A 17091-nucleotide genomic window follows, 5' to 3' on the forward strand; every position below is an offset into this window, starting at 1 on the left:
AAATTAAATCAAGGGTTTTGAGACTTCATTAGGGGCAGAGAATTGGTATTATTGTTGTTGTAGTCTAGTGATTGTCCTTAGGCTAAGGCAAAAAAGAATCCTGGCATTGGTGGCTAAGTATGAACTTTGTATTGGACAGTGCACTGGGTGCCATTTTGATATAATGGAGATATGCATGAGCCTACTTTGATCATATGTTGTCTTCTCTCTATATTCTAAAGCTTTGTGTTTGAAACATGAATGAAAATCTTTAAAATTATGTGTTTTTTTTTTTTTTTTTTTTTTTTATAAAAAATAAATATTTAATGTAATTTTTACAACGACCGAGTCATTGAAATTAAACTGGCCGAGTCGATACCGAGTCGGAGTCGACCCTCGGTCGTTTCCGAGTCGGAGTCGGAGTTTTAAAAAATTGATCCTGGATAACCATGTCAAATCTAAATGTGCCACCTGCCATCCTGTATATATCCATTTCTTTAGAAATTTCTGCACATTCTGCTGGAGATGACACCATCTTCTGAACACGAGTAAATAATCCATCCATGACCTCAACACCAAATCTGAAACCAGAGGAGAAAGAAAATGTGGGGTTCGGGTAGGTCCTTGCAGCATAAATGGGATGATGGAGTGTATTGTCCCATCGCTCATCAATCACTCTCCATATCAACTGTTGCTTCCTAAACCCCTTATCCCCCTTGTCCTCTTAATAGCTAGGAATGGATTGTTTTGTCCTATCCATGGCCTCATACAAGTAGTCCATTGCAGGCTTGTCTCCATCAACTAATTGAAGAACCTTTGCCAAAGTTTTAGTAATGGTACAAAGCTCCTGCACTCTTGCCCAAAATCTCTCCTAGTATGAAACTAGCTTATATATGGCCTTTCCCTTTGGCTTGCGTGTTAAATTATGGTATGTTCTATGCTTAAGAGCAATTTACTTCAAATTTTCTTATTAGCCCAATATCAATTTCCAGAATAGCAATGACATCAGCATGATAGTAAAGTGCAAATAGAACATAAATGTAAACAATAGAAGACGAGCCAAGATAAGAGGAGACAAGATGTGGCACCAGCCAAGGACAAACCCCAATGCGGGGAAACCCTTGATTAATTCTTCTTATATTCTTCAATAATTCAACAGAGAGAGAGATAGTAAAATTATACAAATATGTAATTTTATGACAACAAAAACAAAACCCTAACCAGCAAAGTCAAAGTTGGTCAAACAGGTCAGATTTGACCTCCAACCAATTTCGGTCAACTCTTAGTCAACTCGGCCTACAACAACAAGAGTAGGCAGCCCAAAACAGTCTGAAATACCCAATCCTATGTTGCGCGGGAGCGCCCCCCACTCGAACCCGCTCCCAATCCACACTCCTCCGGGTGGAAGTGGCTTGGGAGCGCGCTCCCGGAAAAAAAAATTTCGCTCCCGATCGCTCCCAAACTATAAATTTTCGCTCCGGGAGTGATCCGACGGAAAAAAAATCCGCGGACCCGAAAAATAAAATCAAATTTTTAACCTTTTTTGTTTGTTTGTTTGTTTAAAAGCCCAATGGTGCTAAAAATATTTCATTATCACTTGAATGAGTTGAGTTAGCGCTGGAGAGCAAGAGCAAAGGAGCGAGGAGAGCGAGGAGCAAGCGCCGAAGAGCAAGGAGCAAGGCTGCAAAGAGGTAAGTAACTTAGCTATTTAGTTAGTTTAATTTAGTTAGGTAGTAATTTAGTTAGTTTAATCTAGTTTATTTAGTTTATTAATTTTATTTAGTTTAAAAATCATGAATCTAAATTAAATTAATTAATTTAAATAAATTAAATTAATTTCCAGATTCAAAAGCCTACAAATATCAAACACCATGGACTTGGCTATATTTCTTGACAATTTCCTCTTCTTGGTCCCTTTTATGGTTATTATGGTGCTGGAGAGTAGGAAACGAAGGGGCCAAAATGAAGAGGGGGATGAAGAAGCTGGAGAAAGTCGAATTGATGAAAACCTCGGTGAGGAGGAGCTGGAGGAGGGTGAACATGACTCTCAAAAAACTAAACAAGACCAAACCCCATTGTGGAAATATGTTAATAGGGCTGAAACAGGGAGAGGGGGTGGAACCACTAAATTTCATTGCCCCCATTGCAACAATGATTACACAGGTTCATACACCCATGCCAGAAAACACCTTTGCGGGAAAAGGCCATGGGATGGAGACAAACAAATAGAATCAAAACTTGTCCAGCGGTGTCAGCAGGGGATAGAGCCAAATACATAAGGCAAGAGGAGGAAGCCCAATACAAATCAAAAAAATCAAGGGGTTTCTTTGAACCAAGCTCACAATCACAAGCACAAAGAACTCCTTCAGCATCCTCCCAAAGCAGTGGATATGGAGGCACAGGGTCATCAGGTTTAAGGCATAGAACCATATCAGATTTCCTTGATGAGGGGTGTAGGAATGATGTGGATTCAAAGGTTTACAGGTTTCTCTATGCATGTGGGATACCATTCAATGTTCTTCGCTCACCTTATTGGCACGAAATGGTTTCTGCCATAAATGATGCCCCTAAAGGATACAAGAGCCCTGGGTATGACAAGGCAAGAACCGTTGGACTTGATCATGAAAAAGCAAAAATATCACATTCTTTGAATAGAATGACAAGTTCTTGGACTGACCATGGGGTGTCCATTGTATCTGATGGATGGACAAATGTAAAAGGCAAGCCATTGATAAGTGTTCTTGCTGTGTCTGTTAGTGGTGCCATCTTTCTAACTGCACATGATTACTCAGACAAGTTCAGGATCGGCATCAACATTGCAGAAGCATTACTTGAAACAATTGACTATATTGGGCCATACAATGTCATCCAAGTCATCACTGATATTGCTCCTAATTGTAAGGCAGCGGGTGCAATTATTGAGGATAAATACCCCAACATATTTTGGTCTGGATGTTTGGTTCACACATTGAACCTTCTGATGCATGATGTTGTCAAGAACAAAAATGCACAATACCAATGGATTGGTGATTTGTACAAGAAAGGCAAACAAATGATAAAATTTATTACAAATCATAGCAATACACATGGCCTTTTCCGCAATCACTCGAGATTGGAGTTGTTGAAGATTGCGAAGACCAGATTTGGTAGCTATTACCTCACCTTCAGGCGCCTTTTGAAGGTAAGAGAGTCATTGGCTAGCATGGTATCAAGTCCACAGTGGTAGGTATTAAAGGAAAGGGCTACAAATGCAGCTGACAGGCAAGGTTTTGAACTGGTGGAGGAGGCCGCTCTTGATGGTTAGTTTTGGACAAGTGTGAGGCAAGTGTTGGATTTCACCAAGCCCATTTATCACATGATTTGGTTTGCAGATACAGACAAACCAGTGATTGGCGAGGTGTATGAGCAGATGGATACCATGTTGGGGCAAATCAAAGATATTGTTCATAACAGAGATCCCGACTTGTACAAAATGATTCACGATTTTATGTGTGTACGGTGGAATAAACTTAATCTTCCACTACATTGCTTGGCGCATATCCTTACGCCAAAATACTACTCTACATCTTGGTTGGGCCAACCTGCACTAGGGGGTGGGATTAGGACCAAACCCCATTTAGATGCAGAGGTAACTAGTGGATATTTGCAAGCATTGGAAAAGTTGATACCTGACAGGGAGGAATGTGCAGCTGTGCGCCTTGAAATAGGCAAATACTTCAGTGGCACTGGTTTGTTTGGTACCTTCTATGCAATGGAAGACAGAGACAAATTTGATGCTCTCACATGGTGGGAAACATATGGTGGCCATGGACTTTTGCCAAAATTGGCAAAAAAAGTTCTATCATAGGTTGTGAATACTTCTTCTGCAGAGAGGTGTTGGAGCACCTACAGCTTCATACACAATGTGAAAAGAAATAGATTCAATGAAAACCAAGCAGAAAGCTTGGTTTATGTGCACTACAACTTGAGGTTGTTGAGTCATTACTGTGATCGGGCTTATGAGGATCCCACATATAGAATTTGGGACAAACACCCAGAGGATGACAATTTGGAAGATGTTATAGTGCATCTTGAAGAACTGGAAGAGGAACTTATAAGGGATGAAGATGAAGCAGCTGTAGCTGCAGCAGCCATGCCACCTCCACCTCCACCATCCAGTAGCAGTGCTCGAGGTCCGAGTCTTGTTCCTTTGCTGTCGCCACCTCCATCTACACCCTCACGTGGAGGGCATGTGCCTTCTAGTTCTGGTCGTTGGTATGTGCGGGAGACTCCTAGAAGACCACCACGACCTGCTTATACTCCTGGAGACTCTCGTGGCAAGGGCCACATGTGGATTTACAGTTTACTTGTCTTTTCTAGTTTCTATTAGTTTTCATAACTGTTGGGTCTTGAGTCCTTGACTCTTGACTCTTTCATATCATAATGATATTTTTTGTAAACAATATATGACTGTGACAATGAAAATTTGAAGTTTGAAGTTGGCAATTATAACTCATTGGTAATGATTGTGAATTATGAATATGATGCTTCGTGAAAGACTAAAGTTGTTTCATTTCATTTCATTATTCATGTTTCATTTTATAACATTTCATTTCATGTTAACAGTTAGAAGTTAGGACTTGGAAAGATCTGAGATATTACGTCTTGTAATGGTTAACCGTTAAACTTAGCTTACAAGTACAACTTTGGTGATCTCAGCTTCCCTTTGACCAGCCACATAAATTCTATAGCCCTTAGTATTTTTTCTATAGCCCACAAAGATTCCTTTCTTTTCAGATGCACCCAATTTGCTTCTCTTCTCTTTTGGCACATGAAAGTATACTGGACTTCCAAAAATTCTAAAATGAGAGACATCGGGTTTCTTACCAGTGAACATTTATTCGGGAGTCTTGGAATCCAATGCTTAATGAGGGCATCGGTTTTGAACATATACGGTGATATTCGCAGCTTCGGCCCATAGAAACTTCAGAAGCCTTTGATCACGGAGCATGGCACGAACAACTTCCACAATCGTACGATTCTTTCTTTCAACCACACCATTCTCCTCAAGAGTGTATTGTGTTGTGGTCTCCCTCTTAATGCCAACTTCTTTGCAAAAGTCATTGAACTCATTAGATTCATACTCGGTCCCATTATGAGTCCTTAATATCTTGATTTTCTTCTTGGTTTGATTTTCGATCAAGGCTTTGAAGTGACGGAACCAGGTGAACACTTCATCCTTCTTTTTCAAGAAGTAGATCCAAGTCCCGCGAGAATAATCATTTGTAAAAGTGAGATAATATAGATATCCTCCCAAAGAGTTTACGGGCATCATACCAGATATGTTGGAGTCAACCAACTGCAAAATATCTGAAGTGTTGCTATTACTTGAGGGGAATGGTCCCCTTTTAAGCTTTCCTTTGGCATATCTTGAACATATACCTTTATGCTCTACTTTTTACTCGGGCATCCATGTCACCATCTGTCTTAAATCGGGTAGAGCTTATAATGAAGGTGGGCAAACCTCCGGTGCCATAGTTCAGATTGAAGAGATGTGTCGCAAGACATGCCCCCCAATGGACTTCCTCCAACTTGATATAAAGAGTCAACCTGAAACCCAAGAGTAAAAGCATCTTTAAAATTCTTTTTCCAAACATGTACCTTTCCATCGATGAATGCCACCTTGTAGCCTTTGTCTTGCATTGCCGAAATGGACACTAAGTTCTTCTTGAGATCAGGGACATATAAGACTTTTTGCAAGTGGATCGTGTTACCCTGATCCAATTGAAGGGTAACATTCCCTACACCCTTTACAGGATAGGTGGCATTGTCTCCAAGAACAATCTCCAAGTTCGTCTCCTTCTCTATCAAATTAGAGAGAGCTTCCTTGTAACCAATAAAGTGCCTTGAGGCACCACTATCAATAAGCCAATTTCCCAACGAGTCCGGAGGAAAGGTAGTGGAGAGGGACGATATAAGATAATACTCATCTTGATTATTGTTAACAACATTTGATTCATACCTGGGGTTCCTTGCTTTCTTGGAGGGTTGACCATTTCCTTGATTTCCTGCATTCCTCTTTCCTTTTCCATTGGACCTGCCATTCCTTTGATTGTTGTTGAAGTTGCCCCTAGATGATTTTGATCATCATCATGTGATGTGTCCTTTCTATTTGGACACTCCCTTGCATAGTGGTCAAATTTGTTGCAAACAAAGCATCTTCTCTTCCTTCCACCCTTCGATCCGGGTTTCCTTTGAAATGACTATTAGAACCAGAATTATTTCTCCTTTTGGCGTGAGAGGAGAAAGCAATGGGGTTGCCTTTGTTTGAAGGCATTTCTTGCTCCACCATCCTTGTCTCTTCTTGAATGCATCTCGACATCAATTCTTCAAACCCCGGAATTCGATCATTATTAAGAAGAGTGGTTCTAAATACATGCCATTCGGATGGGAGCCCTCCAAGGGTAGTGATAGTTAGTTCCTTGTCAGGAATGACTTCTCCAATCGCTAGAACATCATTCTTGATCTTAGTGATTCTTAAGAAGTAGGATTGAATATCCTCGTCCTTGCCCCTCTTAATATCCTTCAACTTATTTTTGAGGAACAAAACTTGATTTGCATCACTAACCTTAAACAAGCTTACCAATCTGTCGTAGATCTCCTTGGAGGTGTTCAACTCAGAAATGTAGGCCACCAGACGCTTGTCAATTGAATCTCAGATAATCTTCTTCGCTTTGACTTCACCCTTAGTGTACTTGTTCTTTGTAGCAGCCGGTGCATTTGATGGAGGCTCTAGAATTTTACCCCTCACATAGTCCAACACTTCTTGCTCTTCCAATGTCAGATCAAGAGACATCTTCCATCTGTGATAGTCAGACTTCTCACAGAGCTTGTCTTCGGCTGGGAAGTGGGATGAGGAACCCATTGAGCCTTTTGTCCTTTCCAACTATCTTCGGTGATTGCTCTTTCACTCTTGCTTGGGCTTTGTCTTCACCTCACCTCTGATACCATGTTAAATTATGGTATGTTCTATGCTTAAGAGCAATTTACTTCAAATTTTCTTATTAGCCCAATATCAATTTCCAGAATAGCAATCACATCAGCATGATAGTAAAATGCAGATAGAACATAAATGTAAACAATAGAAGACAAGCCAAGACAAGAGGACACAAGCTGTGGCACCAGTGAGGGACAAACCTTAATGAAGGGAAACCCTTGATCAATTCTTCTTATATTCTTCAATAATTCAACAGAGAGAGAGAGATAGTACAATTATACAAATCTGTAATTTTATGACAGCAGCAGCAAAACCCTAACCAACAAAGTCAAAGCTGGTCAAATAGGTCAGATTTGACCTCCAACCAATTCCGGTCAACGCTCAGTCAACTCGGCCTACAACAACAAGAGTAGGTAGCCCAAAACAGTTCGAAATACCCAGTCAAACTGCAGTCAATGCTGGGACAGATCTGCAGTCAACCTTTGACAGTCAACGCTGGTCAAAGTGTGGTCAAAACAGGTCAACAGAAATGTAGCCTGCCTAGGAGAGGCTACCCAACCCAATCCGCAGTCAAAGGAGACTCCACGTTGGTCAATGCTGCCAAAACTGTCCACCTGCACCTCGGTCAACCCAAGTCAACGCTGCCCTAACCAGATCTGCGTCCTCCTTCTTCCCACGTGTGAGAGACCTGCTCCTCCTACGCATACCCAATCAAGCTAGGAGAGAGAAGAATGAGAGATGAGATGAGTGAGATTATGCCACAAGATCTCCTCCTTTTATATGCCACGTTGAGGATAAGCTGGGGGTGTAAAACACTATTTTGCTCGCTGGCCGACCTTGACAAACTGTCAAGAATACAAATAAATTCACATCTTCATGAATACGTGTCGGAATCAGATGATCGTTAGATCAATCCTACACCTCTCGGAGAGAGGAATCGAAGAAAAATATCAGCTGCCATAAATAAGGTGACCCACATGGAGTTTGGCCCTAGTTGCCAATTTTAACATTGCGACTAAATGATAAAGCACGCCACTCCTCTGAAAGAAATGTTCTCTACACATCCCACGTAGAATTCAAGAAAGATTGAAGAGATATGAAGCTAGTGGGAAACAATGTAATAGCAGGGCGCACCAACTATCTCATCAAATTTAACACATGCATGATTATATATAAATTTTGTTATGCTTTTTGATGATTCAACAACATCCTTGACATCAGGAATTCTTCCTATGCCCTCTCACATCAAGTTAATATAGTGTGCAGCACAAGGTGTCCAAAACAAGTTAGGATGCCTCTCCATAAGCATCTTGTCAGCAACAACATAATTTGTAGCATTGTCTCTTATGACTTGGACAACATGTTGTGGACCTACCTCCTGAATGAACACGTCCAACAAATCACCTAATAATCGTGCATCTTTGATATGTACAGATGCATCAACAATTTTCATAGATATTGTCCCCTTGGGACAATTAACCAAGAAGTGAATAAGGGTTCTACCCTTCTGATTAGTGTAACCATCTAGCATCACTGTGCATCCTGTGTGTTTCCATGATGCCCTGGATTACTTGAATCTAACAGTGCAATCAACGTTTTCATTTTGAAGAAGATGCCCTCTCAAGGCATCATAGGAAGGGGATTTATACCTTGGGCCAACAATGGCAACAACATCAACCATAGGCTGGGTAAATGGATTGTTCTTGGCAATGTTGAAGGGGTGTCACTCCATAAAAAACACCTACCCACTAGCTTGTCAACTTCTTCCTTTTTTTTTTTAAAAGTTGACTTGATAGATAATTGTGCACCAAGTGTGGTTCTAGGAACAGAAAATGATGAGGTAGCTGTAGGGCTGATTGTAGAAGCTGATGCTAAAGAAGAACCACTCTCACAATTACCTACCACCACTCCAGCCCTTGCCATTTGAGTCTTCATAGCTTTCTTGTTAAGTTTGGCTAACTCTTTATCATCTAATGATTTGAGGGCAATACAAATGATTTGTGGAGATGCGTTTGGGCAAAGTCCTACTTCAAGTCCCAGGATTTGTGTAAGGTGGTTTCAATTGGAATACTCCCCCTGTCATATGCTCCCCACACAACTTGCAATAGAAGTTTGCTCTATCGAACCCCCCAACAGGTTCCACATGGGGTCCAAATGTCTTGGCATGTTTATTGAATTCTTTAATATAAGATTGAGCCTAGGAAACAAGAAGAATTTAAAAAAATAAAGTTAAAAATCAGCATTTTGACAATAAAAATCTCGCTCCACTTAATGAAACAATAATGGCAAATTTGATGTATGATATGCTTAAAAATTTGATGTATGCTTGTAATTGCTAGAATCTGGATGGTTGATGCTCTAATAAGTAATAATTAATCATTGATGTACAATGGGTGCCATATTTATCTTGATTTGTGTACAAATATGCTTCGCTTCCAAAGAACATCCCTGCTTCGTCCTTGCTTCGTGCAACATTGGTTTAGGCCAAAAATGTATAGAAATAGTAGATCTCGAAAATGTGGCAATATGGGCTCAAGATCTCGATCAACAACAAGAGCAACTCTTTAAATAGGCTCTGATACTATGTTTAGGAAAACATGGTATTCCCTGTTTCTAAGAGGGAAATAGTGCATGACCCCAACTAACGTGGCCACTTGATGTAATTTTATAAATGCAAAATAATTTTTTTACATAAGAGGGTTATCACGATTGATCATTAGCCATGACCCTCCATGTTCTTTAAATAGAGATCATGTACCAATCAGGTGTTAGGCCATGAATCGATAACCGTTAGTATTGAGGAGAATATGAACGATTAGATTACTATATGTCTAGAACATAATGTGACCGTTGGATTGCAATGCGACTAATGCATACTAAAGAAACACACTTGTACCTAATAGATAGATTAGACCTAGTTGAACTTAACTAACTCCTAAGTGTCTTAATATCTTGACAAAGATGCACCCCTTAGATCTATCCCTTCAATTTTTCATGGAGAGACAACTTTTGGAGGATGACAACACCCTTGAATGACTCTTTACTCACACGTGTGGACTATTTTGGAGCATAATTTCATGTTATAATGTAATTTTGGCTATCTTTGAGGTCGATTTAGTTGCTTGTTTGACGGGTTACTTGTATTTTAGGGCTTCTTAAAGCCAAATGAAAGGAAATCAATCTACCTAGGCTTGTATAAATAGGAGGTTGATTCCTTTCTTTGATTCATTGTCACATTTGGAGACAACTCGCTCTAGAAGATTTTCCTTTTTGTCTTGTGCACTATATAGCACTAATGTAGTGAATCTCTCTTGGAGGATTTTTGATGGTTCTCTCTCTTGGATGATTATTGGTGACTCTGTGATGATATGTGCTATGATTCTTTGATGATATGTGCTATGATTTTTTGATGATATGTGCTATGTTAGTGTAAGTTACCTTCTTCCATATTGTTTTTGTTGATGAATTAAGGTTTAATGAAATTTTCGCTAAGGTTTTGTTAATGTTTTATGGCTCTAAAATCTCATTTCCCAAGAGTTTCATCAGGTTTCTCTTGAGGTGACCTAGGTTTAATTCCCTCCCTTTCCAATCTTCAAAGCATATAGAAGGATGCTAGGCTTAAAGAGTTGAGAAAAATAGGTTTGTCTTCCTCAATTCCTTTGAATGAACATCCATCTCTTTTTCTTCCAAAGTTTTTTTACTCCTAGACACTAGTCTTATCTTTTGTGCCAATCTTTTAGAAACCCTATATATATTTTTAATGTTTTATAGGGTGAATTAAGGTTAGATTACAACAAAATCATTTATCCTCGGCATTGTTTGCCTGGGATATTATTGTCTTCGGGTTAGGACTTCTAAACATTTATTTGGGAAAACTAAAAATATCATTTTACATTCATTTTCAGCCATAAATTAGGATTGATGTCTAGGATCTGTTGTGCTGTTATGTCTTTTCAACCATTGAAAATTGCTGTAATTATTTACTTTATTTACTCTTCATTTAGTCCTAATTTTGCACTTATTTATCATAGATTTTTGGGGCTTATTTTATTGTTGTTATAGACTATTTACATGCTGTAAATTGCTGGTTACCTCCCTAGTGTTTATAATAGCCAAGTGTAATTTCCTGATTGCATGTGTTTGAGAACCTACTTGAGTCTCTATTGGTTAACTTATGCCCTCTAGATTGAGCCATAGGAACCTTTGAACTCACTCTTTGGAATTATACCATAAATCACCGAAAACCCTAATCATTGCAAACTTATCCTTGGGTGAAATATTGTTGTAGAACCCTTAGGTGTCATTTAGCCTAAGTCTAATTGGGTTAATTGATCCCTAAGATGTACTAGGGAAGCCTCCCTTGTAGTGGATTGTGTCCAACCATGGAAACAAGAGTAGTTGCCGAGGTGATAGTGGTAGCTCTCTATTGTTGTGCTCAGTCTAGGTTGCTTTGTGAGGCTTTGCACTAAGGTGCTAAATTTTGCCATAACACCTACCTATATTGATTGATCTATCTCTACTCTATAGGGTATGTTGCTTACCTTTCTAGTGCAAGTCAAAAGGCAAGCTCTTATAGTCTTGTAAAAAGACAATTGATAAGACAAGTACCTCGATGGGATACAACATTCACTTGTAGGTTGAAGAGTGAGGCTCGACTGCCCATTATTGAGGGCATGATTGAGGGGTTACCCTTACAGATGCACTCGATTGATGGGGTCCATAGGTCATCCCTTTATTGACATAGGGGGATCAAGGGATGACATCGATCAATATGCAAAGGCAGCGAGAGCCCACCTATGTTTGGACTCTTGAGACTTGGCTTAGACTTACTAGACTTATGAGATTTGTAACTTCTCGAACTCTTAGACTCACTAGAATTGCGAGTTCCACACAATTAACTATATTTTAAGTTTTTTCTATTTGTCGGGCTTTGACAAGCCATGGGCGAGGGGTGTCTTTGTTGAGTCTATGTTTGAAATTGTTGATAATCTGTAGAATTCACTCTTTATATTTCAATATTTTAACACATTCTTCCATTTAGGGATGATATTATTGAGGGGGTTCTTTGCCTTTGTTTAGAATTTAAATGTTCTCAATTGGCATCAAGTTTTTTGCAACATTTGGAATAAATTATTGACTAACGAATTTACCAAATGTTCTTTTTGGGATACCAAAATGGTCAATTTCTTATTGATGGACCAAACCTTATAGTTGGTTTGTTAATTCAAATGATTGGTGTTGTTCTACATTATCTTTCAATCTCCTAGATTAAAATCTGTATTTACTCTTTAACTAACGAATGGCCCATTCTAATCATTATGCCAAGCATGCTTTGTGAAAGCATTAGATCTTTTGTTGTGTGCTAAAACTCCCCTAGGAATTAGGAGGGAGTGGCCTTATCACAATTAAAATTTATTGAAATGTATACATTTTGTGTTATCATTGTTAAAGAAAAGTCAATTTTGACAGATGACATTATAAATTAATATTGTATCGTGACTTAATGAAAAGATGGTTGTATTGGTGGCTTTGCCCCCTCCACTTTATCAATTTATTTATAAATGTGTTTCTTCAACCTGTTTCTCCTTTTTGCTGTCTTGTCTGAATTTGAAGTCAAATATGACTACTATAAGAATGAACAGGAAATTCTTCTCCTGTTTCACATAAATAATTTTGTGATTTCAAAAGAATCAATCTGGTAAAATAAATCAAGAAAAACACACCCTAATGGTATTTAATTAGATATCTTATCTCTGGTGCCAATGCCAGTTTTAGATTGTGTGGAGATAATAGGGCTCCTGACCAGCAAGTGACAAATTCCGTATTTTGAGGTTGAACATGTGAAAGAATTGAATTTGTCAAATATGGAAATGATTGGCATCAGTATCATCATTTGTCAAAAAATTTCTTCAATTGTCAGTTCAAACTTGCTTTTCTGGGAATTTGAATTTGTGGTTTATAACCTTTGATCAAGCTTGAATATTTCGGAGTTACTGCAAATAACTAAACTCTTAGTGGTTATGATTGTTGCTCAAAGATTGGGTCTGCAGTAATCATGGGATATTTCTTGCATATAATGGTTGGCATTGTTGTCAAGGCCTATATGATGTGCATATGATGCCAGTACCAGGGTTTTATATGATGGCAGTTACAGGATTAATCTGGGCCCCCCTGGAAAATGCTATTTTGCTGCTATTAGATCAATTCTCATCCAAAAAATACATAATTGCTGTTTTCACAATGGCCTGTATGATGTGTATGTGTGCCATTGCTCCACTGTTTTCATCTTCCTTCTTATTGAGACTTATTATGATTCTATTCTTGTCAGTTACACAGAATATGTTCATTCTATAAAGTTAAGAATTCGGGGTATTAGTGCAATTTATCAGTAGCTAGAAGAATTCTTGTTTGTCCTGGGAATTGGAAATGGCTTAGTAATTATTTTGTCCAAGATTTGCTATTTCAGGGCAGAATACAATCCAGATCAGTACCTTTGGGAGAAGGAATTTACTCTTGCAGGGAGGAAGTACTGTAGACAGGATTTGGAGGCAAGTCTGATGGAAGCAAGTTCTGTTTTATTTTCCTCACTTAAACAGCACCTTATCTTCATTACTGTGGAACGAGTAACATTTTTGCTTTTTAAATCAGAAGTTGTTCTCTCCTATATTACACAGGCTGTTTTTTTTTCTTGTTATCTACAGATCAGAAATGACCGGGGCCATGTCTTGCAATGTAGTCACTATCTTCCATCGTCTCTCCCAGAAGGCACATCACTTCCTTGTGTTATATACTGCCATGGAAACAGGTGAGGTCAAGATCTCTGGTTTAGTTTTGTAATGTAAGGTAATATGATCTGATTACCATGTTGACAATTGACTATTTTAGTAAGGTTCTTTTTGTAAAATTAGAAGTTAAAATTTCAGTCATACAGTATGTACTTACTTGGCATGCACAAAATTCGGAATGGCCATAACAGCTGTACTTCTATTAAATAAGCCTTTGTTGCTTAAAATTTATTATCATTGTCCTTGCACTTTGCATTGAAGTTAAAATTTTCCTTTCAAGGTTATCACAGGAAATTATGAATGTCACTATTTACAAGGGCTTCCAAATTACTGAGAGTTGAGAGGGTGTTTTCTTGGAAAATTCCAATGCATGTTCTCTAGGCACTGTGCTAGAACTTGGATATAGAACCAATTGGTTGGTTCAGTTTGCAGACATAATCATCTCTTGGCTTACAAGCTTGTGTAAAGGGAATCCCTTTCATTTGAAAGGCTTTTAAATGTTTAGAGGGGCAGACACATTTTGAAATAGTAACGAGGGTTATGTTTATACTTATGGTTTCATATGGAATTAGACTTAGTCGCAGGCATGTGTCAAAAATCTTATTCTCTGAGTTCCATAAACTGGTCTTATTTTATGTAACCTGATTTGTTTATATGCTGTCCGTTATAGTGCCTTTCAAGTTTGGACAAGGATTGTGGATAGGGGGAAGAGGAGTGGTGGGGGAAGGGGTTGGATACCCTCAAATATCAGCATGCATGACAATGAATGGGGAACATAAAACATTACAAAATAATAGAATTCAAAGATATAAGAAATGGTTATGCAGTTCACTGTATCTTTGATTATTGAATGTGCCAAATAAATTTGAAAATATATGGCCATGTACGATAGTGGATGAGACATCAGGTTTGTCGTTAGTAGTGAAACAGGAATAAGATGATACTCCATATTTGTCAATCAAATTCACACATGAATATCAACTCATAGATGATACAATTCTATTAATGCCTGATAAATGACCACAAAAGTAGGTCAATGACACTGAAGAGTACAGCCAGTGTGAATACAATGTGGGAGTGCTAGCACAACTCCTAGAAAATGGTGAAAATAATACAAAGAAAGAAACTTACATAAGTATAACATCAGAACATATGTATAAAACTCTGACAAAGGTACTGCGATGCAAAACACTAAATGAGTTTGTCCAAGATTGGAAAGGTGGGAAACCTAACCCCATAACCTGTCAAGAGAGAGAGAGAGTGCGAGAGGGAGATCGGATGATGGAACCGATGCTGTCAAGGTCTCATTATTTTGATGGATGAGGGTGAGGCGGGTGAATTGGGCACTGACTTGCTGTTGGAGTTTTCTGGAACCACCAAGGAGCCTGGTTGCACTATCCAATGGGAATGTAAGGCAAGGGGTTCTCCTAACATTCGAGGTCAGAAGAAGGACACTCCAAATCGATCTCTAGTTGCTCCTCTAGATCTGGGAGGTTGTCTAACAAGCGAGGTGTGTTCTACTTTGGATTCACCCAGAGCTGATCTCTCTAATGCTCTGAGGATGTGTCACTTGATGTATGTATCCACACCTCTGAAGTGGCCTCAATAATATCGGGTGGTTTTCACAAGGGGGAGGTTAAGGAGAAACTGGGGGTCTCACCATCATGCCATTTGGTGCGCTTTGGAACTCTACCTGCCATTTGTTGCTACGAGTTGACAGATCAATAGGGAAGTATGAGGTAATTGGGATGGTCTTCCTTGGGCAGGACATGCCGTGCAATAGTTGAGATTTGTGGTTGAAAATATCCCTAATGAAGAGGACTAAGCATCTCTGATTCTGGTGCTGAAAGAAAGTGGAGAGGGAACCTCCTGAGTCCCTATACAGGCAGTGATAATGTCCTCTAATCTTATAGTATAGGGGACATCAAAAAATGAGGTGCATCTCTGCGATGTCACATGGTTTAGTTTCACATTCGGGTTTGGCAACAATAAAATTCTACTTGAGTTCAAATTTCGTCATTAGGTTCGAATAAGGTTCATAATTAGATCTAAATACACACACAAAAAATTTACTAACTTATATTATTAATTGCTTATAATAGTAGAGAAAAAAATATATTTTATAATTTATTAACATTTTTTATTAACTATATATAACTTATTAACTCATACTAATATTATGTGCAATAAACTTTTAACATATAATATAAAGTATAAAATATAATAAATAATACACTTATAAAAATATAAAAAATTATAAATAATCCTAATTGTGGTGCAACAACATGTGACTTGTTGAATAAATGAGTTCATCGACTAGCATTTTCTTTAGAACATGAATAGATGTTGCGGACTTTTGAACTGGAGGATTGGGTGGAACACTCGTATAGAGACATAAGGCATAGATGCCTCTATTATGGTGCACGACTGATGTGGCTTGGTCTCATTCACTTGGTTTTTCACCAAATGGCCCATTTTCTATCCACTATGTGTTGTGAGTCACTAGTCACTTGGTTCTGCAATTCACACAGTGCTACACAGTAGAGATGATGTTCGAAGGTTAGAATTGGTTTGGCCTGTGGTATGGAGAGAATGCATATAGGTTGCTTGTACAACAACACGTGGAAACGGGTCGATGAAGTTAGACTAGGACGAACCTATGGGTGAACTGATATGAATTTAATCTTTTCTTTGTAGTTCGCCAAATTTCGAACCTCAATCTAGAAGTTTGATGAACCCTGTGACTTAACATCTATGTCTCCCACTCTTGACAGTGCCACACCTGGTAGATCCTATAAAATTATGGTATATGGTCATCTGTCTCTATCTGAAGTCAATGGGAATTGACATGGAGCTGTCCCAAAGGGATCCTAAGTAAGTGAATCCAATTTTTACATTTATATGGGGGGCAAATGATCATGCCATCACACAACTCCAAAAAGTGCTCTAGGTAGAAAGACATTTTCAAGCCCAGGCTCATCGAGTTTGAGATCCAAGTGACATGAATGTAAAATATATAGATATCCTCTATGATAGCCTTTTTAAGTACCCATCTAGTTGGAAAGTGTTAATAGATAACAATGGTATGTTCTATGCCTTAGCAAAATTTACTTCAATGTTCCTTGTCAGCCCAATGACAATATCCAATATTAGCAATCACATTAACATAAACACATTGATAGTAAATGCAAATAGAACATAATAAACATGTGCAGAAGACAAGCCAAGACAAGAGGACACAAGATTTGGCAGATACCAGGGAAAAACCTTAATGTGGGGAAACCCTTTGATCAAATCTTCTTATTATTATTCAATAGTTCAACAGAGAGAGAGAGAGAGAGTACAAATATC

General features: G+C 38.6%; 1 protein-coding gene across 1 annotated transcript in view; it reads left to right on the plus strand.

The window, feature by feature from the left end:
- LOC149170475 (uncharacterized) overlaps nt 1–17091 on the plus strand; it is a 169995-nt gene that overhangs the window by 12190 nt on the left and 140714 nt on the right. Inside the window, exons 2-3 of the mRNA XM_089423910.1 lie at nt 13422–13503; nt 13657–13760. Coding sequence (XP_089280036.1) covers nt 13422–13503; nt 13657–13760 — 186 coding nt within the window. The remainder of the gene's footprint in view (nt 1–13421; nt 13504–13656; nt 13761–17091) is intronic.

The sequence above is a fragment of the Pinus tabuliformis genome, chromosome 4_2 (genome assembly GCF_031772625.1).
Source record: "Pinus tabuliformis cultivar Carrire ecotype Pingquan chromosome 4_2, CPIR1, whole genome shotgun sequence".
NCBI classification, from domain to species: Eukaryota; Viridiplantae; Streptophyta; class Pinopsida; order Pinales; family Pinaceae; genus Pinus; species Pinus tabuliformis.